This window comes from Neodiprion virginianus, chromosome 5 (genome assembly GCF_021901495.1).
Source record: "Neodiprion virginianus isolate iyNeoVirg1 chromosome 5, iyNeoVirg1.1, whole genome shotgun sequence".
In the NCBI taxonomy this organism is placed as follows: Eukaryota; Metazoa; Arthropoda; class Insecta; order Hymenoptera; family Diprionidae; genus Neodiprion; species Neodiprion virginianus.
In genome coordinates this window covers 35,397,710-35,423,988 of record NC_060881.1, presented here as the reverse complement: position 1 = coordinate 35,423,988, position 26,279 = coordinate 35,397,710, and the positions used below count along the sequence as shown (strand labels likewise).

The 26,279-nt window shown below is 37.5% G+C and overlaps 1 protein-coding gene across 13 annotated transcripts in view; it reads left to right on the top strand.

The window, feature by feature from the left end:
- The window catches only part of LOC124304474 (uncharacterized), a 30,944-nt gene extending 5,485 nt beyond the window's left edge, over positions 1–25,459 (top strand). For 5 of the 13 annotated variants that reach the window (XM_046762754.1, XM_046762750.1, XM_046762752.1 and 2 more), the window contains exons 4-17: positions 2,609–2,668; positions 4,839–4,975; positions 6,190–6,496; positions 6,770–6,890; positions 8,215–8,341; positions 10,228–10,325; positions 11,435–11,597; positions 11,957–12,032; positions 12,141–12,370; positions 12,490–12,568; positions 16,608–16,901; positions 21,482–21,739; positions 22,409–22,677; positions 22,933–25,459. In XM_046762754.1, coding sequence (XP_046618710.1) covers positions 2,609–2,668; positions 4,839–4,975; positions 6,190–6,496; positions 6,770–6,890; positions 8,215–8,341; positions 10,228–10,325; positions 11,435–11,597; positions 11,957–12,032; positions 12,141–12,370; positions 12,490–12,568; positions 16,608–16,901; positions 21,482–21,739; positions 22,409–22,677; positions 22,933–23,295 — 2,582 coding nt within the window. In that variant the 3' untranslated portion in view covers positions 23,296–25,459. Of the gene's footprint in view, positions 1–2,608; positions 2,669–4,838; positions 4,976–6,189; positions 6,497–6,769; positions 6,891–8,214; positions 8,342–10,227; positions 10,326–11,431; positions 11,598–11,956; positions 12,033–12,140; positions 12,371–12,489; positions 12,569–16,607; positions 16,902–21,481; positions 21,740–22,408; positions 22,682–22,932 lie in introns of all 13 variants that reach the window. The other 8 variants (XM_046762761.1, XM_046762756.1, XM_046762755.1 and 5 more) reach the window with 6 other exon arrangements.
- Positions 25,460–26,279: the final 820 nt, after the last annotated feature.

Here is a 26,279-nt window from a genome sequence, read left to right as displayed (position 1 = left end):
CAATTTGCCAAATTTTACTACTAGTTGACAAAATCAGCACAAGATTTTTGCTAAATTATTAAAACTGTAACCATACAATCTTCCGAGGATGCACTTATTTTATGAAACGCGAACCCGCAATGAAAGAATGACGAAAGAAGTTAAAGTAGGTAATTAAGGAGTCTGAACACGCTTACCATAAAAACAATGAATTTGTATTTAAAAAATTATAATCCGAACTGCTGGTCGATAGAAAAATCGCGGAATAGTGCACCTGAAAAAGACCAATGACTCTTTCACTTACGATGTAGCGTACTTCTTTTTTTTTTTTGTAAAAAATCGTGAAAATGGCGATCAGGAAATTGAAGACATAAAAAATACCTAGCGTAATTTTCACGGAGAATTGTCTAATTACGATAATAATCAACTCAGGCATCGCTAAAATATTACGCGCCGTTTTAGATAATGTATCTGTAGGTACTGTGTCCAAATTTTAAGTTCATCGCTTCACTATTTTCCCAGATTTATTGTTGGCCAGTTCGAAAATAGAGTTATTTTGTGGCTATATATATATATATATATATATATATATATATATATATATATATATATATATATATATATATATATATATATATCGTTTTCGACCTGATGATGTTTTGAATGCAAAGTGAGGATTTTTATGGCAAGGGTGGTGAAACTTTCGCTTAATATTTTCGAGTTCCTAATTTTTTTAGCATAAAGTAAATGTGTTTATGGCAAGGATAGTTAGTCAGATCGCTTAACGAGGGATTTCAGTTTCCCGATAAATTTTGAAGAACATGGTTCTTACTGTACCTAATTTTACTTTAGTCGATGTTACCTGTTTTATTGTTAGCCTAAATTTGGCTGTAAAACTTCTGATCTGGAATTCTTAATTGAAAATTCGACTATTTTTTAGAAGGTGTACGGAAAAAGTAACCCCGTCGACAACAAAGCCGCATACGTAAATCAATACTACCGTAACCATTACCCGTCGTTAGTGGTCTTTTGCTATTTTTCACCATCGCCATAAGTACCTATAGTATATGTCTTGCACACATCACTTCATCGCCAATCGCATTCACGTCTGATTGTTTTTTTCCTCAGCGTCAGAACTTATATGTTCCTACCTACCGCGATCTTCCGTTGCAATAATTGTTCGTACACGGGTAAAACAAAGTAGAAACTAAATTTAGAATCCTATGATATAATATGCTGATGAAAATTCAAGGATGTTATGCATTCAAAGAGTCGTACTGCGGTCGCCTTTATGCAGCAGTCGTAGAACTTGTAGTTGTTTCAACCGAGGACGCGTGTGGCAATTTTTACAAAGTGGCGGTGCGAAGAATCCGGACTTGGTCAGTATCTCGATAGCTCTAGATATGTATTAAAGTAAACTTAATTGTTATCGGAATAATCTGTGTGTTGGTGAAAGCATCGATATTTCTTTGAGATTTTCTTTTCAACAGATAGGATTATTCTGAATTCTATTCGCCATATTTACGAAAAATTACTACCGACCGTTGGTAGTTCCTACATTCCATTTAATATACTTATATTATATATACTGCTGAACCTCAACAGTCCGATAATGCAATTTTACGGTAATGCTCGTTCATGTATGTATTACAATAATATATGTTATATGTGTATACATATACATATATGTATACTTATAATATTTTTATCAGCTTTCGTTGAATTGAAGGTACCAGCTTGCAAAGCGCAACAAATACCTATTTAATAATCATGACAATCTTAATTATGAACCCGCACAAATTACGGTACATACCTATACATTAGTGATGTAACGAATACTCGCATATTTCTTGACATTCGCATTCGCATCCGCATTCGCAAAAATTGTGCAAATATTTTGCGAATGTGACTGTCACAAATATTTCATACTTTGCTCATAAAAATTGTGAAAATAACGTTATACAGAGAAAAAAACATTAGTTTGAATCACACTAATTTGTTTCCGTTATCAATTTGTCGTTAAATAATCAAACAAACAATCGGCTTAGTTCAGATTAACTCGGCAATTTCCGGAATAAGATGCGATCGGCGCTAATGTATGCGTACGACTTACGTGGTGTGCCTGTCAGTCAATCAATTGTCAATTTTTAGTCATAGAGAAATGGCGCTAGATTTGAAAATGTATATTGGCATTCGCATTCGCGAATATCGATGATAAATATCCGCATTCGTATTCGCCAATACACGGATTTACATTCGTTACATCACTACTATATATATATATATAATTCCACGGCCAACAGCGCGTATCTTATGTGTGGATATGATACAAGTCAAGAAAATTATTTCGAACGATGATCAGAGTTAAATACTGATAAGGATACGTCAGCAGCATGTCCGTACGACGTACAGCAATCCATAATATTGTGATAGTAACCGTATACATGTATACATAATATATATTATAAGTACTCAGTTATACACTTCGGAATTCAGTCCAATTGTCACATAATTTATCCTGATAGTATAATTTTAAAATGGAGAAAAAAAAAAACTGACAAAATTTGGCTAAAAGTACTCGTATAGACTGCTAATAGAAAAACATGCCAGTCGCAAATTTTCTTTACAGCGAAACAAGCGAACGCGAAACTGCAATCGGCCAAGTCGACTGAAGACGATAGCAACGAAGGTAAGACGATTCTATACAGATCAGTCCACAAGTAATGACGGGCTATCGACCCTACAACCCATGCAGTTTAATCAAAGTAGCTTTTACGTACATATGCCCATTAAACACATAACCACAGCATTTATTTATACCTTTACAGTTTGATAACGTATATATAATATATATTGGGTATTTCATGCCAACTCGGTCAACGGTTGACCATGACATTTTTTTTTATCTCACCAAGGGTTTTCCTACGTTAGTGCGACCCCTGAAAAGCTTCGAAAAAAATTTTAAACAATTTTTGATCACTTGTCTTTATTCGATCAATTTTTAAACCCATCTCAAAAATACCCAAATTGATTTGAATGAAATAAGAAAAATAACATTCGGTTTCCGAAATGAAACATTTTTCAACAAGATTCAGAGAAGGATGTCGTTTTTGCTTTTTTTTTGTTATCCTTTTTTCTATTTTTTTAATCGCTCTTTCTATTTTCACACCTGTTCAAAATCTGTGATAAAATTTTGAAAAGAATCGCGAGAGTGTCTTAAAACTGGAAAGACAATTGAAAAAAATTAGTAATGAAATTGAGGATGCGATGAAAATAGAAAAAACGAGGTTCCACTCTGAATCTTGCGTGAATATGTTTCAACTCGGAAACCAAATGTTTTTTTTTTCTTGTTTCATAATAATCAATTTGGGTGTTCTTGTGATGGGTTTAAAAAAACATGGAGTAATTGAGCGTTTGAAAAAATTTGAAAATATTTTTTGAAGTTTTTCAGGGGTCGTACCAACGTAGGAAAAATCCTTGGTGAAATTAAAGCATGTCATGGTCCACCGTTTACTGAGTTGGCGTGGAATGCCTCATACATAGTGTTATGCTTTCTTGTATTACACATGTTTACGTACAATGAATTCACGCAGTGCGAGCCATTGCTGCATCTATTAATTTGAATTCGTTTCGAAATTCGATAAACGATCGCGGACCATGATCAGTTTGCAACTTTCGAAAGTCGAGCTGGCTTATAGGGGAACCTGCGTGCCTACACAAGCATTATAATCAGCTTGCGGAGACCGTGCCAACAGCGGTTAGCGCAAGGCATGAAGTCACCTCAAGTCGCACAAAAAGCACGCGTTAATGGATGTTATGAATAGGAGGATAAGAGATAATACAGGGCCATTTATTGAATATTTACTGCCCGCTCCTTGAGCGAGCGAGAGCCGCGTATGCGGATTTCAGGTAAAACTGACTCTACTATAGTGACACTACTGGTCAGTAGTAGTCAATAAATAACCTTGTATGTGTAGTCTTTTGTATTTCCTATACGGGGCTATATAAAGTTTCAAATTGAGAAAATTAATAACACGTATGGGTCTTTCTAACGTATTACTAACTCACTTTTGTGTACCAGGGTCTTGTGTCGTCGATCTTGCAAGTTGCATGTATGATACGTAACTTGAGTCGAGGAAGGGTCGACCAATTTTTCGGGACATATTCTAAATATTCGGTTATCCTGAAATTTCAATATTGATCATACATCTGGTGAAGTAATCTCAAGTCTGATACAAGTTCGCAAAAAAAAACCTTTGAATGCCAAAATTTGCAACGTGCAGTATTTTGAAAAGATGGATACATCACGAGATAAAAAGTCCCTAAAAGTTTGGACGCCTAGTCTATGAAAAAACCGCGTACACCAATGTAAAAATGAACGCAAATAATTAGAAAGACCAATGTAACATTAAGTGAAATATTCTAGTCTCTCGGCATGTCAATTACCGAATATCAGGCACTGTATTATTTGGAATGTTACAGCATGAATTTTCATTGCTTATTGTTAGCTTCGCATCATCAAGCCTCATGCATCCATTGCGTTTATTATACCAAGAAGTCAATAGTTGCCGATAAAGATTAGTCATGAATTATTGTATACGTGATGTAGTTTACGTTTCTGCTTTAAAATTGGCCAAACTTTCCTCTTTGTTTTTAATTGCCTCACATTAGAGGCTGCTATCTCGTAACTTGTAGGCGTTGATGAATGAAGAATATACCGATGAATCGTCGTCACGTTAATTATCCCACATTCGACCTGACTGTGCGTTGCTGTGTCTATATATTTATTTGCTGGTCGTATACTCAGTTTGCAATTATTCAAGTTAGTTATCGATGTACTAATGAATTTTTGGTTACAGGACCGACTCTGGAGCCAGCCCTACCGCGGCGGAAGAAATGTCCAGAGCTTGCTTACAAGAGTCACGAGTTTATGACGGCTGCGGATGGCAGCGGGATGGATTCAATGGATTCCAACATGCTTGCGGATAAAACTCAGGTGCAACCGACTATACAATTATTTTAGGGGTGATCACGGTCTTACATACAGGTCTGGAAACTCATGTGGTAAGGAGTGACTCACTTGGCGAAGCTCATTTTCGTAGTTATCGGTTTATCTAGTAAGATTGTTGTAATCTAGATGTGATTTTTTTCCGCGTAGTTTCGTCGGGAAAATATATATATATTCTTTTAAGGTTCTAAAGCCCCTAGATCGCGACAATTCTGGTGGTCATAACAGAAACTGAATAACGTTGCTTCACCCAAGATTACACCCCCCATTTCAAAAAGGGCACGAGTTTTCAGACTTGCACGTAAGATCGGGGGGTAGGGGATGGACGGGCTACACTGGGAGGATTCGGTGAACTTCGTCGCTCGGTGTCAGTAATCAAGTAACTGGTTAGATTTTACGTACTTATGTGCTTCCCTCCCATAGGAAAACTCGGTCTTTTCGGGCCGAGCGTAAGTTTGCAATATGAGACGTAGGTGAGGCGAAGACGAATATTGCAAACACGCGAGACGAAAATATCGTTACCTCCTTGTTGCACACGATGCTTTATATGACAAGAGTATGTTCCACGTTTTTTCACGAAGCACAAAATTGAGGTTAGGATCGCGTTACGTCTGATTTGTTCGCGACAGCGCATGCGCGGTGTACCGAAAAGATCACTTTTAAGTCCTAGGAGTTAAAAGTGGTCTTTTCTGTACTCCGCGCATGCACATTCGCAGACTCACTCGACCGTCATAGAAAACGCTACTTTGTGTATGGAGAACACGTAAAACATGCTCGCATTATATAAATATAATTATTTGGTTGCCTAATTGCTGGTATCGAGTGGCGGGATTGACCGAATGCTCTAGGTGTGTATAATAGCTGCTAATGAAATTGGTGATCTGTTTCAAAAGATGAGCGACACTAGGTTTGAAAAGCATTGCGCGTCTCATAAGAATCGCTTCATCGGAGAAGAGGGTGTAAATGACTTTGTCACGTATGAAGGATTTCTTTTGAAATGCGATATAAAATCTGTTTTGGAAATTTGTTCGGGTGTTTTGAAACCTGGTCTATACCTGCAGACTTATCAGCGTTAGACTCCTCGGCGATTTATCGAGAGCTGTGACCGTTCCAGATTAACGCGGTGTGTTTAAGTTGATCATAAAGAATTAGCTGGAGGATCAAAGTTTATAACAGCAAGTCTATTTATAATTTATTCTTAGGCAGCTACTGCAGCGCCAGAGCTGCCAACTAGCCAGCTGAGTAAGGCGATCTCACGAATCAGCACTGAGTATCGTTTACAGTTTGCCTGGCCCAGGCGATCTCAGTTGACCAATGGCGATGTCTGTTCATCCGGCGGACAGGCTGCAGCCGGTGGCGGCGGTGGCAGCGGTATTGGTACATCTGTCGGGACAGCAGCGCCTCCGCGGAAGTCTTTGAGCATGGGAGCTCTGAAACAGGGAATCGTTCCGTCTGCGCCAGCCCCCGTACATAAAAAGAGGACCAACGACGTTGACCGCAAGCGGGATGGTAATTGCACTATCAGTTGACACTCCTAAGTCTTAGGTATCGGGGCAGAATATTTTCTTGTTGCAGTAATTGCTAGTCCTAGGTATGTTATAAATTAACCGAAAACCTGAGTATTAAACGACATAATTTTTCAACGATTATTCTCGTCTTACAAAAGTTCAAATTAAGGAAGCCCCTCTACTGCTTTAATAAAAATCAAGTATTAGAAAATTTTCTTTAGATAGTTCGGTCCTTCAAAATCACTGCATTGTACCAAATTGATGTGCCCTGTAGGTGTACAGCCATCAGAGCTTGAACCCTTGGTGGGGAGCAATGGAATTGATGTTACGGATGGGGTCGTTCTTGAGGGAGAGGAACAAGATGAAGAATTGGTACAGCCGAAAGTAACGTTCAGGTAATATCTTTTGAGGTTGATAGTTCTGGGACTTAGTACGGAAAAATGTGTTTTCGCAGTTTTGCATTACAGCATATAAAAACCGGTCAATTTTCATTGAAGCGTCAGGAAATTCGTCCTGCATCCCTACAAAATGACAATAATTAACTAACGGAGAAACAGCAAAATATTGTAGAGAGTAGCTGTACAGAGTCAAATGTGAACCTTTATGAAGAGTGTAACCTACAATAAGGTTTTATGTTGTATTTCACAAGAACGTAGCTGAATAGGCATAAATGAAAAGTACCTCGATGTATGCCAGGCTCTATGGACTGTACTTGCCTTAATCTTGTGTGGAACTTGAATTGAGTTCAATCAATGATAAAGCAGGTTCATATAGTAGCAATTCAACTTCTAGTTACATACCAAGGCATATGGCCAAGTGTCAAAAACACTACCCACAGGCACTTTTTATGTTCTCACTTACAAGGAAAATATCCCAGGACGATATCTGCGATTACATTTTTTTTTAAATATGTTATAATAGACTAAATACTAACCGACACGTATTTTTTTGTCTGCCATTAAACACGTCTTTAAGGGATTGAAACCACCCTGCAAAATAAGGCATGTCAAGGGGCAATTTGGCTGTTTTTTGTTTTTAAATGAGAAAATTATATTTTTCATTTCTCGTTATTACTTTTCTTTTTCACTTGAATTGCTTAAAAAATATTATGTTCTTGTGGGTGAAACTGCCAAATCGCCCCTCGACATGCCTTACTTTGGAGGGTGATTTCACCCCCTTAAAGTATTTAGTGGCAGGTAAAAAAAATACGTGTCACTTAGTTTTTAGTCTACTAAGAAATCAAATCGAAGAGATTGACTTAGGATACCTTCCTTGTTAGCTATAGCCTTGAAGGCCAAGTGTTACATTCACTTAAATATTTGGGAAATGCTTCACTATTATAATTTCTTACAGTTGGCAATCTCTCAAATGCAAATACTGAGTCTGATTCGTATTTTTTACACGCACTCAGCCTGTATTAAACATTCGGATATACGGATTTGTCTCCCAACAGCTTTTTGTCAATTTTTCAAGACATTTTAGACAGACTTATGACCCATGTGCACACTTTATCTACACATATGCAATAAGCTACAGTAGCCTGGTGGCGCGGGACGTGATTTCGCTATCTGAACAGTAATATTAGAGCAACGGCTGAATTCTTTTAATAACCGCTCATTATGGTTACCATTCTACAAGCTAAGAATTCTGAACTTCATCGTCGTGTCTATAAAATCAATTAACCAGAAACGTCTGTCGCGATGGGCGCAATATTTTCAGGGGCAAAAAATCAGGTGGTAAATCCGTAAGGATAGCGGAAAGAATTGAAGTTAAATCAACCAATCCAGAAGTACCAAATCCGACCACCAATATCGCAGAACTTAGGCGTCTCGCGGACGAGTATAAGGTAACGATTGAAAAGGTCAAGCTGCGACCCTTGCGTATGTACTTCCGTGTTCCAATCTGTTTTCATTAAAGTCTTGTATACAGGTGTGCAAATGATCTCACGTTTCGGGGATGGCGGTGTACAACATAGCGGGGCCAAATTGGTAGTTTTATTGACGTCCCGCGAGTCACCATATGTATGCAAGAGTGTTGCAACTCAATTATCGATTATTATTCACAAAATACGCCGAAAGCATGAATTATCTCAAAGTGTAAGACGTTATAGAAATTACACAGAAAGTGGCGTAAAATTGCGAAATATAACAGACGGGTGATTAAAAAAAAAACTTTTAAATGACAGTGCCCTCGGTGACCGAAAGATGAACGATAAAACCAGCCTGGCCAAGCATTCCACCCCCACCATGGAGCATATCCAGACCCGTATACAAGACTATGATATTGATTGATCATGATTCTCCACCCTATCCACATTGAAATCAGAGATTGTGGGAATCAGGCTGATGAAAATGACGTGACAACTTTAACTTTACGAAGAAACCGATTATTTTCGACCAACACTTCTCGAGTGTCGTTACCATTCGACTACTAACGATTCACAGCAAAATATAATATGGCATTATGCAAATACAAATGGAAATCAAAGCATGCGATTATTGTTGTTCGTAGCCTATCAGATGCGTAAAGTGACTCCAAAATTTCTTGCAAGTTTGACTCAGCTTAAGGGGGCACCTATATATGTACTTCCACCGCTGGCGTAAATTGTCATGTTTTACGGAGTATATTGTGAAAAATAACACAAAATATTGATCACACAGTATTTATCGGTCATTCCGTTGTGAGAAAATAATTTATCAAGAACATTATTAATGATCAATTACATGTTTATTGGTATTCTTTTGGCCACTTGAGTTGCCCTTTGTGAGTTGACAATATTCCATCGGTATAAGTCGATTGATCTGAATAGTTCAAAAAGATTCTTGTACAGTAACGTTTTTGTCGTAGTCAGTCGAGCCAAATTTTTTAATTTCGAAAAAATGAGCATGACATTTTGAATGTTGAAGAACTATTTTCATCAGAAATTTTATTCTTTTATGGTTCGTAAAAAATGTATTACATGAAATATCAACAAAATGGCTGGACAGACTATAACGAAAATATTAATGTACAAGAATCTTCTTGAATTTTTCAGATCCATCGACTTATACCGATGGAATCATGTCAATCGTAAAGCGCAGCAGGTGCATAAAAAATTACAATACACGTGTAATTTACCATAAATAATTGTCATGACAAACTTATTTCTTAATTTGAAATAATCAATAAATAACGTATAATCAATATTTTGTGCCATTTTCCACAATATACTCCTTAAAATATAATTGTATAAATATTAATTTTCGCCAGCATTGGAGTTATATGCATATACCGCCTTAGAGGTCTTCTGCATCGAACTGTATAATGCGCGGAACAAAGCAACGTCATATCTACACCAACAAGACTCGTTTTGGATCACTATGCATATGTTTTGATCAAACATCTGTGAATACCTATATTCATTATACATAGCTGATTTTTAGCATGCAAGTGTTTGTTTCTGTTATTTATTTTTAATATCACTCGCTATAGAGGATACGAACTCTGAAAGAGAAATGCACACGTCAAGGGGATATTAAATGTTCAGAACTTTTGCTAACGCTGTAAATTTCTGAACGGTAACCCAGCCTATGGGCAACCAACCCTATATTGCGTCCTTCACAGTTCAGTCAAGTTCCAATAAGAACATATACGAGTATATTATTGACTTTCAAAGGTTCAGATATACCCCGTACAAAGTAGCATTCCACGCAACTACTTAAAATTAAATGTCCGATCCTTTTACTTGAATAGCTTCGGGACTGGGGCCGCGGCTTGGCGGCCGAGGAGGATTTATCGTTGGGGAAGCGTGTTACCAGTAATCACGCGCTCGACGCACTTACGCTTGCCAGGCCAGTACAAATGTCCATGATGTTTATCGTTCAATCTGTGTTTGTAAAGTGAAACACTATATTAGTTTCTCTGCTTTGATATTGGAATCTCGGTTCTCTATTAAGAGGTCGAAATTCTGTCCACGATTCCACAGGGCTACTGCGGTATTACAGGGTTGTGCATATGTATGGGAGATTTAGAGAGAAAATTTTTATCACACCTAATATTGACGAAATTGTGAAATTACTATAATTGGGTGCCACGATAGTCTAGGCTGTGACAAGTAAAAGGTGTGCTGGTTGGGCAGGCTGAGAATTAAAACAAACTAGTCCAGTAAAAAAACATATAATAAGAGTGCTCTTAAAGTTGTGGCATAACCTGTCTTGACCTGGAAACTGGGGATAAGCTAGAGAATTTGCAAACCATTACTCAGGATAAGGGAAATTTTCTGAAAGAAATCATTTTTGAACTGCACATGTATCAGTAGCAACTTTGCATTCATTTGGCAAGGTGATAATGAACCATTGTTACAGTTAACAAAGTTGAAGTAATTCTCTGAAGATTTTGTTAATAATAATTGAAGAAAAGATTAAAGGCTAATAATATTTTTTCTACTGAAAGTTTGAGTAATTCACTTACAAGTAAGTTGTTTCTGGCACGACCACTAATTTGAGTGTCAGCAAAAATTTTTCCTTGCTTCTGGATTAAGGTTCCTTAAAGTTTTGCGTGCTGTATGGACGGTTGAATTTGTGCACGTACATCAATTCTATATATTATGCACTACTATGATATTCGTGTATCAAATTGGTGTCGTTGTTCGATAATTTTATTCAGGATCGTATATTTGTACAATTTTCACTTTGTTCGCTACGCAATGCACTACTGTATTCTTAACTTTTTTCACTCGAGGAGGTTTGTTACTTTGATCTAATTACCCATGCAGATCAATTTATTTTATGTAATATTCACGTATTTTTCCAATCTTCCACTTCATTTTGGTGGCAAACTTCCTTAGAACCGTTGGAAGAAGATAGAAATACACTTTTGTCAGTGTTGTTAATGCATCCAGGATTAAAGTTGCAAGTTATAAAGACATTCGAATAGCACTGATTCTATTCTCTGACAGCAGATCAGTTACGAAAGAGGAGAAGGAGCAGGAAAACACAAGAAAGATCGGGCCTACTCAGACAACCACGATGCCACCTGCGGGCAGAGCTTCAGCGGTACAAGTCAGACCTTCCTCCGTTCAAACTCGTCCAGTTTATTCTTTTCTGCAGGATGACACAAAGATGGTAAGCTATTCACCATACCATAGCTCAAACTCCTGTACATAATGTACTACATCGGTAGCGATATAACGAGAGTTCAGCGTACAGATCCCGATATCGACATTTATATTACTGACATTTTTGACCGCTTCACAGCTCAGACACAAGCCCTTTTTTCCCTATGATTGATATGATGATAACGTAGAGCGCAAAGCAGACGATATTTTTCCAATGATCGATAAAGTCGACCAGAGTAGGGATTAGCGTCACCCGAAAAAGAGTTTATCTCTGAGCTGTGAAGCAGATAAAAATGTAGGTATCGGTATCTGTACGCTGAACTCCCTTATAACACTACTTACATTAAAATTTCACCGTCCTTTCAGGATAATGAAAGAGCGATTGCTCGCGCAAGAAAAGACTTCTTGATCCGTCATCATCTGGACCGCACAACTGGTGTGGGTAAGTATTTGATATTCGATGTATTTAAAAGTTATAAACTCCTTCGTCGAGCACGAATCACCTCTTCTGTACGGGGAATACACCATGTTGTGTTTCTCCTTGTCCTAGGAGATGGCGCACTACTCCCTTCTCCGACGCGGGAAAAGCTGGAGCCAGTGATGCCACGACGCCGTGATGAATCGAAGGATGCACGAGAGGAGATTCAACCGAGGGTCAAATTCAGTCCGAAGAACAGCCCCAGGGCTGGCCGTTCTCAGAGCCTCGGTCCGACCGCAACCGAACGACGGTCACCAAAGCGGCAGCCCGTACGGGCTCCGTCGCTTACCAAGGATTCAAAGGTAAGATATCTTCAGGGTGTAATATGTATACTCATGCTTCACGTGCTGTAGTGTCGCGGCATTGGAGATTTACTATTATACTCACATACTCACGATGCATGAAAATTTTGTTTGCGAAGGAAAAGTCCAAGGAGGTGAAGGACAAGGAAAAGGAAACGAGCGACCGAGCAGTTGAGCCAGCGAGGCATCCACGACCGAGTAAGTCTTTGGAATTATTGAATGATAGATATAACGTGAATATCACCAGCTCATACATCGGACGGAATTTCTTTTAATTCTGTGAGTGATCCAAGTTGTCGTATGATTATGAATATGAAGACGACTCTGGATGTAAGTCAACTGGAGACTTCAATACATCATTTCAGAACCATATCTAGCACGAAAAACCTCGACTTGTACTTATAACGATGCAGTAATTATTTATACATTGTTTGTTCTCCTCGTAAATGTAGATGATTCACTTTAATATTCTGTGCTGATATACATTATCAACTTGGGACGAAAGTATGTTTGTGTGATTGATATACATACAAGGGAAGGGAAAAGTTTACTCGTAAATAATTATTCAGTTAATGGCATAGACCAAGAAAGGTGACCACAGTTATGCGGTATTTTATACCGAAGCCACGTTGAAATTTCACTCAAGTATAAAATACGCCCATCAGGTACTTGTAATTCTCAATGGGTGGAGGTTAAAAAGTAAAATGACTGCACAATAAAAGGGTCACAATATCGAATTTCCAAAGTCGGGTAAATCAGAGGATTTCAGAATGGATGAAATCGAAGTATAGAAAATTCAAAATACATTAATAGAGCAAATTGGTATCAAAAGCCGAAGTACAAAACCCTGACGATTCCATATTACATAACTGGTATGCTATATTTATAATTAAATCTGACTCTTCGACATTATAACTTTCCCATACTTCGCCTTTCTGTATTTTGAAATTCTATGAAACGATGCGCAGGAAACTGAAACATTCGATATCTTACATTTCTATTCTGTGGTCATTCCATTTTTTGAACTAAGCCCCTGTCAATGCGATTCAAACACAACTTACAGGAAAAGCTAATGCTCAGTTTCTCTGATTACTGGGATAGGTAACAACGCTCCTAAAGCTTTTGTTTCATCAACCTGACCCATAAGCGGCGCCCAAATGACATTGTCCAGATTGTAAGAGTTTTCAGTTGAATAATCTGTTATGTGGAGTTGTAGCCTCCGTTTTCTCATCTGTGAATACTGGTTACCGGCTCTATATATATATAAATATTATATAAACATATATATAGAGCCGGTGTGTGTGTGTGTGTGTGTGTGTGTGGGCGCGCGCGCGCGTGTGTGTGTGTGTGTGTGTGTGTGCATTGGCCGATAATAGATGCAGCCGGTATATATTTGGAACAATGGGGACTGTGTATAATGTAATGATTAGTATTACACATTTATTGTTATCATCTACATATGATGTACCGCATGGTAAAGTTTATGTGTACAACCATAGATCTTTCATATTGTCAGTCTTAATTTTTCAATGTATACTAAATACTCGTCTATAATCTACATACTTACATCATACATGGATTTTATCCATAGTTGTGTTCAAAATAAGTTACTTGATTGTCTCGTGTTGTAGTAAAAGCATATGAATCTGCCTCCAACTATTTTTAGTTACACCGCATCGCTATTCGTCGGTACTTTTTTACCTTGTAAGGCGACTAAACGACTAGGTAGGTACGCATCTGAAATCTAAATCCGGGGTATTTTGGATTAAGCCGGGAATTCGGTGGGAATTCACTCTGATTCTTGGGATTTGTACGACCGAATGGTCATTTTTCACGTTAAAGAGCATAGCGTAAGGCTTAATTATCTGACAAGTTTCCAGATGATTTTAAAGCCCAGGGATTATATTTTGGGGCGACTGTACATCTTGTCTGTATGCAATAATGGTGAATTTGATACTACGGTGTACCTGCACCTTAAACTCAAACTTTGAAATGAGACTAGGTAAAATTTGAGTTTTAATTTTCTTTACACCGAACTTACGTAGTGGTAAAATCAATAATATTTACACCAGAATTACGGAAACTGACCTTTATGAAACGTGAAATCGCTGAAGTCTCAAATTTTGCTCAATTTCGCCTAAAAATATGAGTAATCCTCCATTGTCAAGACGTGTTGACGAACCATTACATGACGACGTATCAGTCCTCCGGAGCAGGTTGCTGTCAAAGTGTGTATCGGTTCGTTTCGCAGAAACTGTTTGTAAGAAGTTTATATGTAACATGATCTCCCATTTTAAAAAAGTCATTGGGATATCTCGAAAGCGAAGCGTGGTACATGAAAAAATTTTCGATGAAAGTTGTACAGTTCCAAGGGGGACATCTGTTACAGAAGTTGATGTGCTTATAGGTCATCCCATATTTGAGAAATCTTCATGAAGACCATCTTTTTAAAAATGTCAAACTTTTAGAAGTCAACAAGACAAATTGAGAGGTTTGTGAATATTGCCATTCGGACTTTTTTTTTTCCTGAGTTACAGTGATTTGATTTTCGAAGTGGCTCAAGGTTGCGCCGTGTTCGAACAATATGCGCGCTAGAATGTGTGTGCAGGACAACGAGACATAAGATTCCATCAGATCGTTATTATCGTAATGTTTTGACTGTATACCTTCTCCAGAGTTTGTGCGTACAAATTTAATTCATAATAATACTCGGAGACGTTACAAATGCGGCGGAACCCCGAGCCATTAGGTTAATTTAAAGTGCTGTAACTCGGTGAAAAATCGTCCGAATTAAGAAATTCAAAATTTTCCGGATTCGGCTTGTTAGCTACTTTACTTTAGCTAGTAGCTACAAGAAAAATGATCCTTATTAATATTTTTCAAATGTGACACGACCTACAATTTCGTCAACTTCTCTAATAGTTGTCCGCCTTGAAACTGCACAAGTTTCATTATGCTTAAAAGTATCTTGTGTACTACACGCTTGGTTTTCGATATGGGGCGGGGTTGAAGTTCCAAATTTCAAAAATTCCGAAACTGTGGCGAATCTTGAAGTAAACAAATAAAACTTTAACGAAACAACCAAGTTTCGAATGGCCAGAAACCTGACGGCTCAAAGTTTCAAAATACAAGATTCCCAAAATTCAAGTGACAGTAGAGCAAAGTTCCGAAAAGTAAAGTTCCGACAGAGTAAAATTTCGAAAAACAATGTTTCGATAGAGTAAATTCGGAAAATTAAAATATAAGCCTACAGCGTAGTTTACTCAACGAGTGGGTGTATCAGAAAAAAAATCAGAAAAAAGGAAAGTCAGAATGACCAGGATTCTGAACGTAAAAATATTGAAAATCTAAAACAAAGAAAGTGGTGAAATTTTACCAAGCCAGAAATTCACAGAACTCAAAATCTTCGGTCACTCAGAATTTCGATGTTTTAGATGTTTAAGTTTTCTCATTTTGGCACTTTCGGCATTTTGTCCTTTCAGAATTTTGCCATTCAGAAACGTTGCACTTTCCGAACTTGGAGCAACGGGTTTGGGAGGATTCGAAATTTTGAGTTCTTTAATTTAAGTTTCATCACCAAAAAATTCGGAATCTGGCGCTTACGGAGCTTTGCAAATTCGGAATTTCAACTCCGCCTTCTCAATGTATCCTACAATCACTCGTTTCAAATGAGACACCGTTTACAGAGAGCTACATGGCCATCCATCACGATCAACAGTCGAATTATACGTAGTGGCTGGTATCATAAATTTGCTAGAGTCCCTCATCACTTCATGCCCTATGGCTCCTTGTGAACAGTTTGCACGAAGTGACACGGTGTATGTTCTAGGGCCGTACAATTCAACCGGTGAACCGTCCAAATGGTTCGAAAGCAGACCGTTTAACCGCGGTTAATTGATTCTTATAGAAATTATATTTTAGCCGAATCAACTATTCACCGGTTAAGCCGTTTAATCATCTTGGACAGTAAACTGATTACCTAAACCATTGGCTATAATTAATCAGGTCAACCATCATGACCGGTTGAGCCGGTTGAATTATACAGCTCTACAGTATTGTACCTTATAATTATGAAGCGGGCAGGGCTTTGAACGGCGAACGAAGTGTACCGACTTGTATGGATGATTGTAATTGGATGCCGAGTGAAATGGGAAGCATAGAGGACGAGTACCTATTTATAGGTATTTAGATAGTATAGTGCAACGATTGCTTATTGTATTTGTACAATATGTTCTAGCCTCCCTTGCAACCAATGCTCCCGCCCACCGCCCCTTTCATCACGCCAAACCTGCAACCGCCATAAAACCTCCAGTAAAACATTCAGTTCATTCATCCGTCACGCATCCATCCGCCTCAGCTACCGCAGCTACTGTCGCTGCCGCGGCGAAACTGCAGGAACGTGCAAAGCATTCTCTGAATCAAGCTCAGGTCAAACTAGCTGGTGCATCAGCTCTCCAGGCTACTGCCGCCCAACCTAAATCATCCTCTGATTCGTTACGAAACGCGTCTCGAGCCGCTATCATCCGAGCTAGTAAGTAGCATGCTAGACTTATCGACCGCTGGTACGACCCTGATATATACTTTCATACAGCTTTTATAAATGTCTCTTTATTTTTGTCTTCTCGTTTTCTATCTACCATGTACTAATGGGGAATTTCACTTCCAACCGAACCGCCGATATCCAACAACTCTTTTCACACGGTAAACTTCATATTTTGTTTGATAAGTTGCCTCAAAAACAAATAGAAGCGTTATATTTACATATCATTCTGATACATTGGTTTAAATTGGAGAACAAGTCGATGGCCTTTGATAAAATCCACTCAACTTTAGAGAGGCGGATTATATAAAAGATTTAACTTTGACGTGACGATTATAATCCAAGTAACTCTACGGACCCTGATGATAATACAATTATCTTCAATGCTTATATGCAGGACTGTTGGCTGTTTTCTCATCGGGGTCCGTACAGTTACTTTAATTATAATCGTCAGGCCAGAGTTAGGTATTTTATAATCAGCCTCTCTAAAGTTGAGTGAATTTTATTAGGGGGCCATCGAACTGATTTCAAAAAGTTCTAGACTGCGAAGACTCTGTTTATTTTAAGACTGTATAACTTCAGATAATTAATGTTTGATACTTCAAAGTCGGTTTGACTTGAAATGCCCCGTACATTTTGTTTTTTACAATCTGAAATTGAGCCTTGTGTATTGTTTCTTCTTACCCTTTTTTTGAAGTTTTCGATGTACCTTTCTGATGTAAAAACCTCCTACACGCTCGCTCGCAATGTTGCTTTCATCTCGTAAGTGTTTATTAAATAATTGGCGTGAATGCATGCGCGTGCAAGTTTGTTGAATATTTATGGAGCCTGTGCTTTGGTTACTTGACCGTTGACTTTTTCAATCTTGCCGACATTCCATCATACAATACGGTAATAGATATGATTTTCATAATGATCGTTATAGTACAAAGATGTTTCACTCGTATGGTATTACATTATTATACCTATACAAGTACGTAACTAACTGGTTCACCACAATCGATAAGCCGAAGCGGACTGGCCTTTTGTTTGCTTATGTTAACGATAAGCGGGCACTGGTATATCTCGCAGTCTATGCCTCCATAGGTCTCTCGAGATGGAATAACATAAGATTCATAATCTGTCAGTCATCACGGTCAGCATGACATTGGCATACAGGTAAAATTGAATCATTTTTGTCGAATAATTGTCTGAATTACGATTCTTAGATTGTCGACAGACAATTTTTTAAATATTCACCGAGGACACAACTGTCGAATAAATGTAGGTAACTTTTTGGAATATCAACTTTCATGAACTCAATTTCATGAGTTTGTAGTGAGATATTGATTGCAAATGGCATTGGGAACCTTAGAACAGTTTTTTTTCTTAATAATTAGGCATCGAAGGTATTTTTCAGTCCAAAAAGCGGTTGATTTTGAAGTTCTTACATTTGCGTTCAGTTTCGCTACAATAAACCATGGAAAATCAACTATCCCGAACCTTGGTTAACTCGGTACTTTCGAAATTTGAACAGTTTTCATTCATTTTTTTTCTTAATAAACGAAAATAATGGCGAGTTTGCTCGGTCGGTAGAAGTGGAAGTGCTACATGGCCTTAAACGTTCTCAATGACATGATTGACAAGCTTTTGTTGTGTATATCCACAGCGTAAAATTGGTATCGTGAACCTTTGCCTCACATACTTTTGTAAATGTGCTAATAAATGTATTAAATGTATTATAGGTCTCTGTGGAGATTTTTATGGTCTGTACATATATTCTTTCTGTTGTCCTTTGAAGTGTGCATTATAAGGGTCAATTAAATTTGAAAAGTAAACAGAAATACTTGTAGCCCAAAAAAAATTTTCGGAAACCACTAGTATGTGTACTTTAACGCAACATATCAAAATGTTTTATAAACTAAATCAGTCAAGAAGTTTGAGCAATTTTCACTTGTAGCAATTTGGTAACTGCGTATTGCCTTGCAAATCACGTAAGGTCCGTTAAAATTACGAATGGAGAACTCAAAAGAGCCTTAATTAAAATAAAAAGACACAACTAGGTTCGTATATTCGATCGAAGCACATGTGGCTACGTGAAAGAAAACGTTTAAGAATCGTGTTCTTTATAAGATTTGAGCATCGAAAGTATTAAAACTGCAAGGTTTATGAAATCTTTGTAACATTGGATCGCAGTACGACACGGACATTTTGATATTTTGTTTAAGGTTACAAATACTACGAATTTTTGATTAAAATTATTTTAGAATAAAAATATTTCTATTTCAGGCTCATAATCACATCTTAACTGACTGACCTACGGCAACATAATAAAAGTACATTACGCAACAAGGGAATAAAGTTGAACTTTTATTTCTGTGTTGTATATACAGGACTTTATTTCCAATTCAACTGTGGCCACATTACTGACTTGAAAAGCGGGACTTGATATTTTTTGCAATATTGTGTGTAGAATTCAGAATAGGGATTACTAATGAAAAAATAAATTGTAAAATATGCATACAAGTAGCATATATATGAATGTAGATTGGCGGAAGCGGGTTTCATAAAAGGGTTGCAAAATCTATCGGGACGATCTTAACCTGCAATTATAATACTTATTTTAAGAAATGCACGATAAAAAATATTTCAAATAAATGGATGAAGGCATTTTTTGTATAAAAAAAACATCAGCATTTTTTATTTTATACGTGTTATCTTTTTATTAGTCTAAAGACTATAATATTATTGCAAGTTTATCGTAATACAGAAATAAATGGTTTAGAGTTGAAAAAAAAGAGAAAACCAGAAAAACTGCAGTACTAATTTGCAGGAAAAAACTTTCGTCCCGCTTTTCAGATCAAAAAACGTGAACATTTCGGTTAAGTTGGGAATAAACACGTTAATTGATGTATACCTGGCATGTTGGATTTTGACCATCTCGCAAATTAGTAATGCTCAATCAGGACAGTCAGAATCCAGCATATTGGGTACGTATGTCACTGGTGGAAACTTTACACTGAAATGCAAGGAAAAATATAACAAATCGGTTAAAAATTGTGTGAACTAGAACTTGTCGAAGTTATGTAGAAATTTCTAATGTAATGAGAAAAATTTAATATGTCTTCAAAAAATACAGAAACTGTAAGATAAGCAAAAAAGTTTAAGCGTTTTGCAGAAAATTAATATTATTTTGAAATTCTCTGAGTTTAATTTGACCATGAATTTTTCGCGAAATGGCATTCCTCTGAAAAATTCATATTAAATCTGCAATTTCGAACTTTTTAGAATAAGATATAAAATTTTCAGAGGAATTTCTCTGTAACACTCAACTGAAGAGTTCTTCAGAAAAAATTTTCACCATGTGTACCATACCTTGTAATATATCTAGGAATGTCCCACGTGGGTGCATGAGACTGTTTCAAATTAGAGCAATATTTTTTCCAGCTGGAACAAGGTCTTTGTCGTCGGAGAAATTCAAGATCTGCGAAAACAAATATGCCATTAATTACATTAAAATAAAGTCTGTCAAACCGTACTACACGATTGTTCTGGAAAAGCAGCTGGAATGAGCATAGTTTACGATATTTGAATGTGGAAAAGTCTCATGGTAAGAGACTCCCCTTAGACTTGAGCTAAAAATTTCTACATCTTGAAGATTTGGCAAAAATGACGTTTCGACCTTGTTCCAATAAGAGTGGAATTTTTTTTTTTTTTTCATACACTAATCTGAAACAGTCTAGTGTACACATTGCAGTATAATAGTTTCGGAAGTGAAGTTGATGAATACTACGTATATGTTACATATTTACGTAAATCGAATATACGCTGGTTATTTTATTACAAATTCGTTTCAATATCGTTATTACATGAAATACTGCTATGGGGACCTTCGCTGGAGACGGTCAATAGGTAATAAAAAATTAAAAGAAAAGGCATACCTGAATGAAAAGTTGTTACCTCACTTACACAGGAAAGTCAGGGATTTTCAAACTCGAAAAAGTATGCCAACCCTAGTTATGACCATGATTACGCCAAAAATCGGAAATCGCAACCGCGAGGGTCGCCTATAAATGCGGTGCCGCGTAGTATGTCTCACTTGGCCCATGGCAGTAGCTAAACTCCATTGGAAAATGTCCTAATAACGTCAGAGCCTTGTTATCGGCGCCATTTCATCACCACATGACCTAAGATTTTAACTTTAATGGAGGAAAGTTGTAATTCTTGGGGTTTCATATTACTCATTTCACATAAATTAATGAAACATAATCAATAATATACCTGTTCTGCTATTCACACGTGAAAAGACGTGGTCAACGCTCCGCTGTCACGCCCGGTTGCATTAGTTTAATTTTTCCCACCAGATGAAGTATTGCAAGGTGACAATTCCAATAGCAGAGTATAACAAATGATGTCGCTATTAACCTACATCGGGAAGTGATTAAGTTGAATTTTGAGCAACAGCCATGGGAAATTTGAGCACAATTGAGTTCAGCGATAACTATTAATTGTATTTCCGTACACGACGAGGTTTCTCGATCGTATGCCTAAATCGCAGCTGCTGCAAAATTAGTATCGACTCAAATTTCTAGCGTCAGCTGAGCCTGAGGTAAACGGGGATGCATACAACGGGGAATCGAACGTCGGCTTGAACGCCACCTCCGTCGCAGCTCCACCTAGTGCAGAAACAAGTCCGTGGCTCAACGACGAGCCTATTGTAAAAAGCCCACCAGAACCGACGAGGGTCAAGTCTCCGGAGCAGATGATAATGCGATCACCAGAGCCAGTCAATTGGACAGTCCCGCTGGATACTGGCAAGACGTTTACCGTTACGCAAAATGTACGCGAGGGTAAGCAGATACTGAATCCCAATTTTTTTAATTATTCGGAATTGAATATACCTGGTATGTATAACGTGAAGAAAGTAATTAGAAACAACATCTGTATCTAGGGCAGTCCACGAGGTTTCGAGCAAAAATTTTTTACGTGTAACTGCACATCTCGAAAAACGAAATCATAATTTTTTAACAATTATTTCGACCAATTTTGTTGAAGATTGATTCACTTAGCTATTTCACAAGCGTCAACTTTGGGCACAAAGGGAAGACCGATAATAGGGGCAGTTTGTGAATTTCATAAAATTGTGTTTCACAATATTCTCACGTTACCCCCGCTAAAGAAGTTTCACTTCAAAAAACTTGGACCTCTCGTAGAGGATGGAGTTTTCATAACTGCAATATGAATAATCATACATCGTCTTCAAAAAGTGCTGTAATAAATAACAATAATATTTTAGATCACTACCAGTAGACGGATTATTTATCCTACTCCTGCAATTCTGAATTAGCAAATATAATCATATTTCCAAAAGAAATAGGTTGACAATTTTTATTTTTAAAGTAGGGCTTCCTTTTTCGACACGCATTTGAAATATGAACTTTCAATCACGATCTAGATCTCGTGCAATAATGCTCAAGCTATATACAATGCGAGTAAAATTGTCACTCCTATAATTAAAGGGGAACCACTGACACGACCTCACAGCGAAGCAAAGACATGGGGAGCATCGTCAATGCCACCAATGCCGCAGTCTGCATCTCCCGACTTGGTTGGTCAGCACAAGTCTCAGCATTCGGGGTACAAATCACCGGAAAGTGAAAGCGTCTCCCTTGGTAGCTTCAGCGGTCTCAACGGGCATAAGGAACAAGATTCTGGCAGGGAGAGCCCCCTACGTGCGCTCGGCACTGACACGACAACTACTCCTACGCCGATGCCGCAGAACTTCAAGGCAAGTTAGTTTAAACATAGAATAACCACATCGATCAATAATCGTCAAAAAGATATCAATAATCGTCAAAGCATGGGAAGCCTTATTATAGTGCAATTCCGTAAGATTGCACCTTGCTGGGGTAGCAAACCTTACGGATCCTCTCGCCTGTAACGTCGCGCGATTGAGCATCGAATAAGCTCGCGGCAATCGCGCTGTAACAGGCGGGCACCAGCTTTGTAACATTTTCATTAGATGTATTTGAAATGGTTACAGTGTCCTGTCGGCGAGGAAAATGAGGCACCGAGTGTTGTCACTGACGAAAGATTGGACGCCGCGGCAGCAGTCAAGCCGGTCGTAGGAACAAATTTGAGGTGTCTCGAAGATCCGGTCTTCGAATTTGAAAGGAAGAAAGAGGCTGCGGTGCCACCGTCCGGCTACCGAGTTTTGGAGGCTGAAGCACCCCACGGAGCCCAATCAGTGCCACAGGCCAACACCGGGGTAAGCAGTGGTTATCACGTGCTAGAAGCGCCTGCTGTTTTGGGTCAGAGTACTGGGCAGCATTCCATGACCAACGACGTCTTAGAGAAAGCACGAAATCGTTTCGACAAGTTTTGGGGAAAAGGAGGCGAGAATTAGACGCGACCTTAGCTCCGTCGAACTGGGCATGAATCGATCCCGGTAGGTATACACATGTAGGTTTTCCCCTGAATTCGAGATACATAACGATACGCTGCGCTATGATCCAAACAAATTTTTCAATTTATTATTAATCCATACCGATCGGTAGACATCGCATCCAACAACCGATTGAGTAATTTTTACAAGTTGTATAAAAAATTCACATACGTCGTTTGTTGAAGTTTTTCCTATGTTATTCTCTTTCAATTTCTTTCTCTTCCATTGATTAAATTAAAAGGTAGAAGAGTTGACGGTGCGATGCAAAGGTGCGATCAAAATAAACTACAAAAATATACAAAGTTTTATAGGGTAATAAAATAAAAAGTAAAAATTATCTTGCCGTTAGCGCGAGAAAATCGAGAAGGGCTTATTCTATACCTATTTAATTATAAATATACACAGGCTGTAGTAAGCAGTTGTTGCTTGAAACCAAAAATAATTAATGAATTTAAAAAAAGTTTTATAATGTATAAATAGATTGTCAAACTATTTTTGTTTAAATATTTAATAGTCAATGTTTTTGGACAATTTACGTTTTGCAAATTATTGTATACATACGTTTACACAGTTGTATTACATGGTATTAAAATGTTCCGTACGAAAATATAGTAGCTACTGCTGCTGTTACTGCTGATGCTACTGCAAAAACCAAACGAAATGATCAGTCGTAGCCCAAATTTCATAGTCGTTGGAATCTCAAATGCTATATTAAATATGATAACGTGTAAGGGGATTTGTGGAATATTACGATTCCAAGTTGGATTTTCTCAATTTCCCAACAAACAAAGAAAGGACAGCCAACAAACCAAAAACAAAAAATTTAAATAATAATACTATAAAACGATGGAAACAAGTTAATATACAAACTATACACAAACGTCATAACATCGTTATATGGTCGAACGATCTGAAGTTGATACGGATATAGTTGTGATAATTCTCTTATAAGCATTATACAACAAGAAGTATCACTCGCACGGCTCGCTCGAATGAGGTATAGTAATAAATATACGCGCGAGCAAGGCGTGTATACTACCAACACTACAATAACATTAATTCTGCATACTGTAATAACTGTTTAATAAGTTTTGCGTTTGTTGTTTGTTCGATTTTAATCAAATGTAAAGAAGAATATGCATAGTCTCTGATTCGGTAAGCGCCGATAAATTTTCAACGTACATCGAAAACCATGGATTGTTTATAACCTGTGTTGAATATAACGCACTTCTAAGCATATGAAAGGTAAGAGTTATATACAACATATTAACGAAGTATAGTGAATAGAATGCCAGTTTAAGCATACATATAATTCAGGTCCGTTGAAAAATTCTCTTTCGTATCAGGAATGACTTGCTATGATTATAATCGATTGCAATGAGAATATTTCTCAATCGCAAATACAACAAACCAGAACCACCACACTCCATCCAGGTCCACGTCCAAAAACCATGAAAACCAATCGTAGATGAAGAAATAACTGACTGATCACTATTATGAGTTACTTCGATATTCATTTACACATTGTATAAGGATACATACAAACATTATACATACACCTATGAACTGTTATAGGTTAGCTGGTGAAATACGTGTCCATATTGTATAGTAAAAAAACAAGATGATATGCATACATCTCCGTGTCTTCTTGTACCAACCAGATATTCATCTTTACATACTTATCGTATGATAGTGCGACGAGAATATTGCATGAATTATTATACGAGCTAGCAACTCCGATCAAAGCCACAACGCTTGGTCTTTGACTTAATCTGTTTTATTATATATCATAATTTTCCCTCCAAGAACTAAAATTCATGTAATGAATCTTAAAATTCTACCTCTTTACGGAACTCAATAATAATAATTCTTCCAACGAAAGTGCTATAAAATTACACTGTTATGGTATAAAACGACACGGAGTGGAACCGCTTATATATTGTATGTGTAATTACCAAACAGCGCTTTTTTAAAATTATTTATTCGCCTCTTCCATTAATCCGTTTCTTAATTCTCTTTAATTGTAAGTGTAGACGAACATATTAATTACATCGTGAACCCATCTCATATTTACCAAGAGTCATTTGAAATATAACAATAAATAACGAAATGATGATGATGATAATATAAGTAATTATATATACCTCCATGTATGTGTATAATAGGAATACGCCCGGGTACAAGATCAGGACTAATTCATGAATTTTAAATTATTGCGTAACCGTATACTCAATCGCTGGGTTTTGCGGCGTTTCAATGAAAACGAACTTTATGGTCGCCATTGTAATCGGCAGATATTGTTCCAATAGCAACCGTAAACATTGTAATCAAGAGAGATTACATCTGTGCAGTTTATCAACTTGCTGGAAAGTACCCCTCGTTCGGTTTCATTATGTGCAATCCGATTATACGCGACAAAAATGCTTTCCAGCGGGCTTTGAAGATGTTAATAAAAGGTCTGCATCTGCTATAAAATATAGATGATGCTAATTTTCGCCAGTTCCGTAGTACAATGATCGATTATTTTTCTTTATTCTCACATTAGTCCAGCAGATTTATTTATCGACCCACGTCCGGTATCCAGCATCTCGAGTTATGGTTTATTTAACATTTAATTATGAGGAGGTGACTGAATATGTAATAAGGAGGGCCAACACTTAGTGATGGTCAAGGATATTGAGGAAACTTTTGCGTGTGGGAGGCTGCGCGGAAGAGGAGGGGAGGCTGCAGAGAAACTGCAGTTCTCGGCAACTATAACTGACCCAACTGACGCTAAGATCTCATGTATGCGAACCAGAGGGTGCTGAAAATTGGAATTATCTTATAAAGATACTGTATCTGTTGAGAAGATTTGCCGAGGGATGATGGCATTCGAGTTTTTATCGTTAACGCAATGAAATGTTGACACGACATTCAGTTCAGTGGTTGGTGAGAAACGAAGTGAA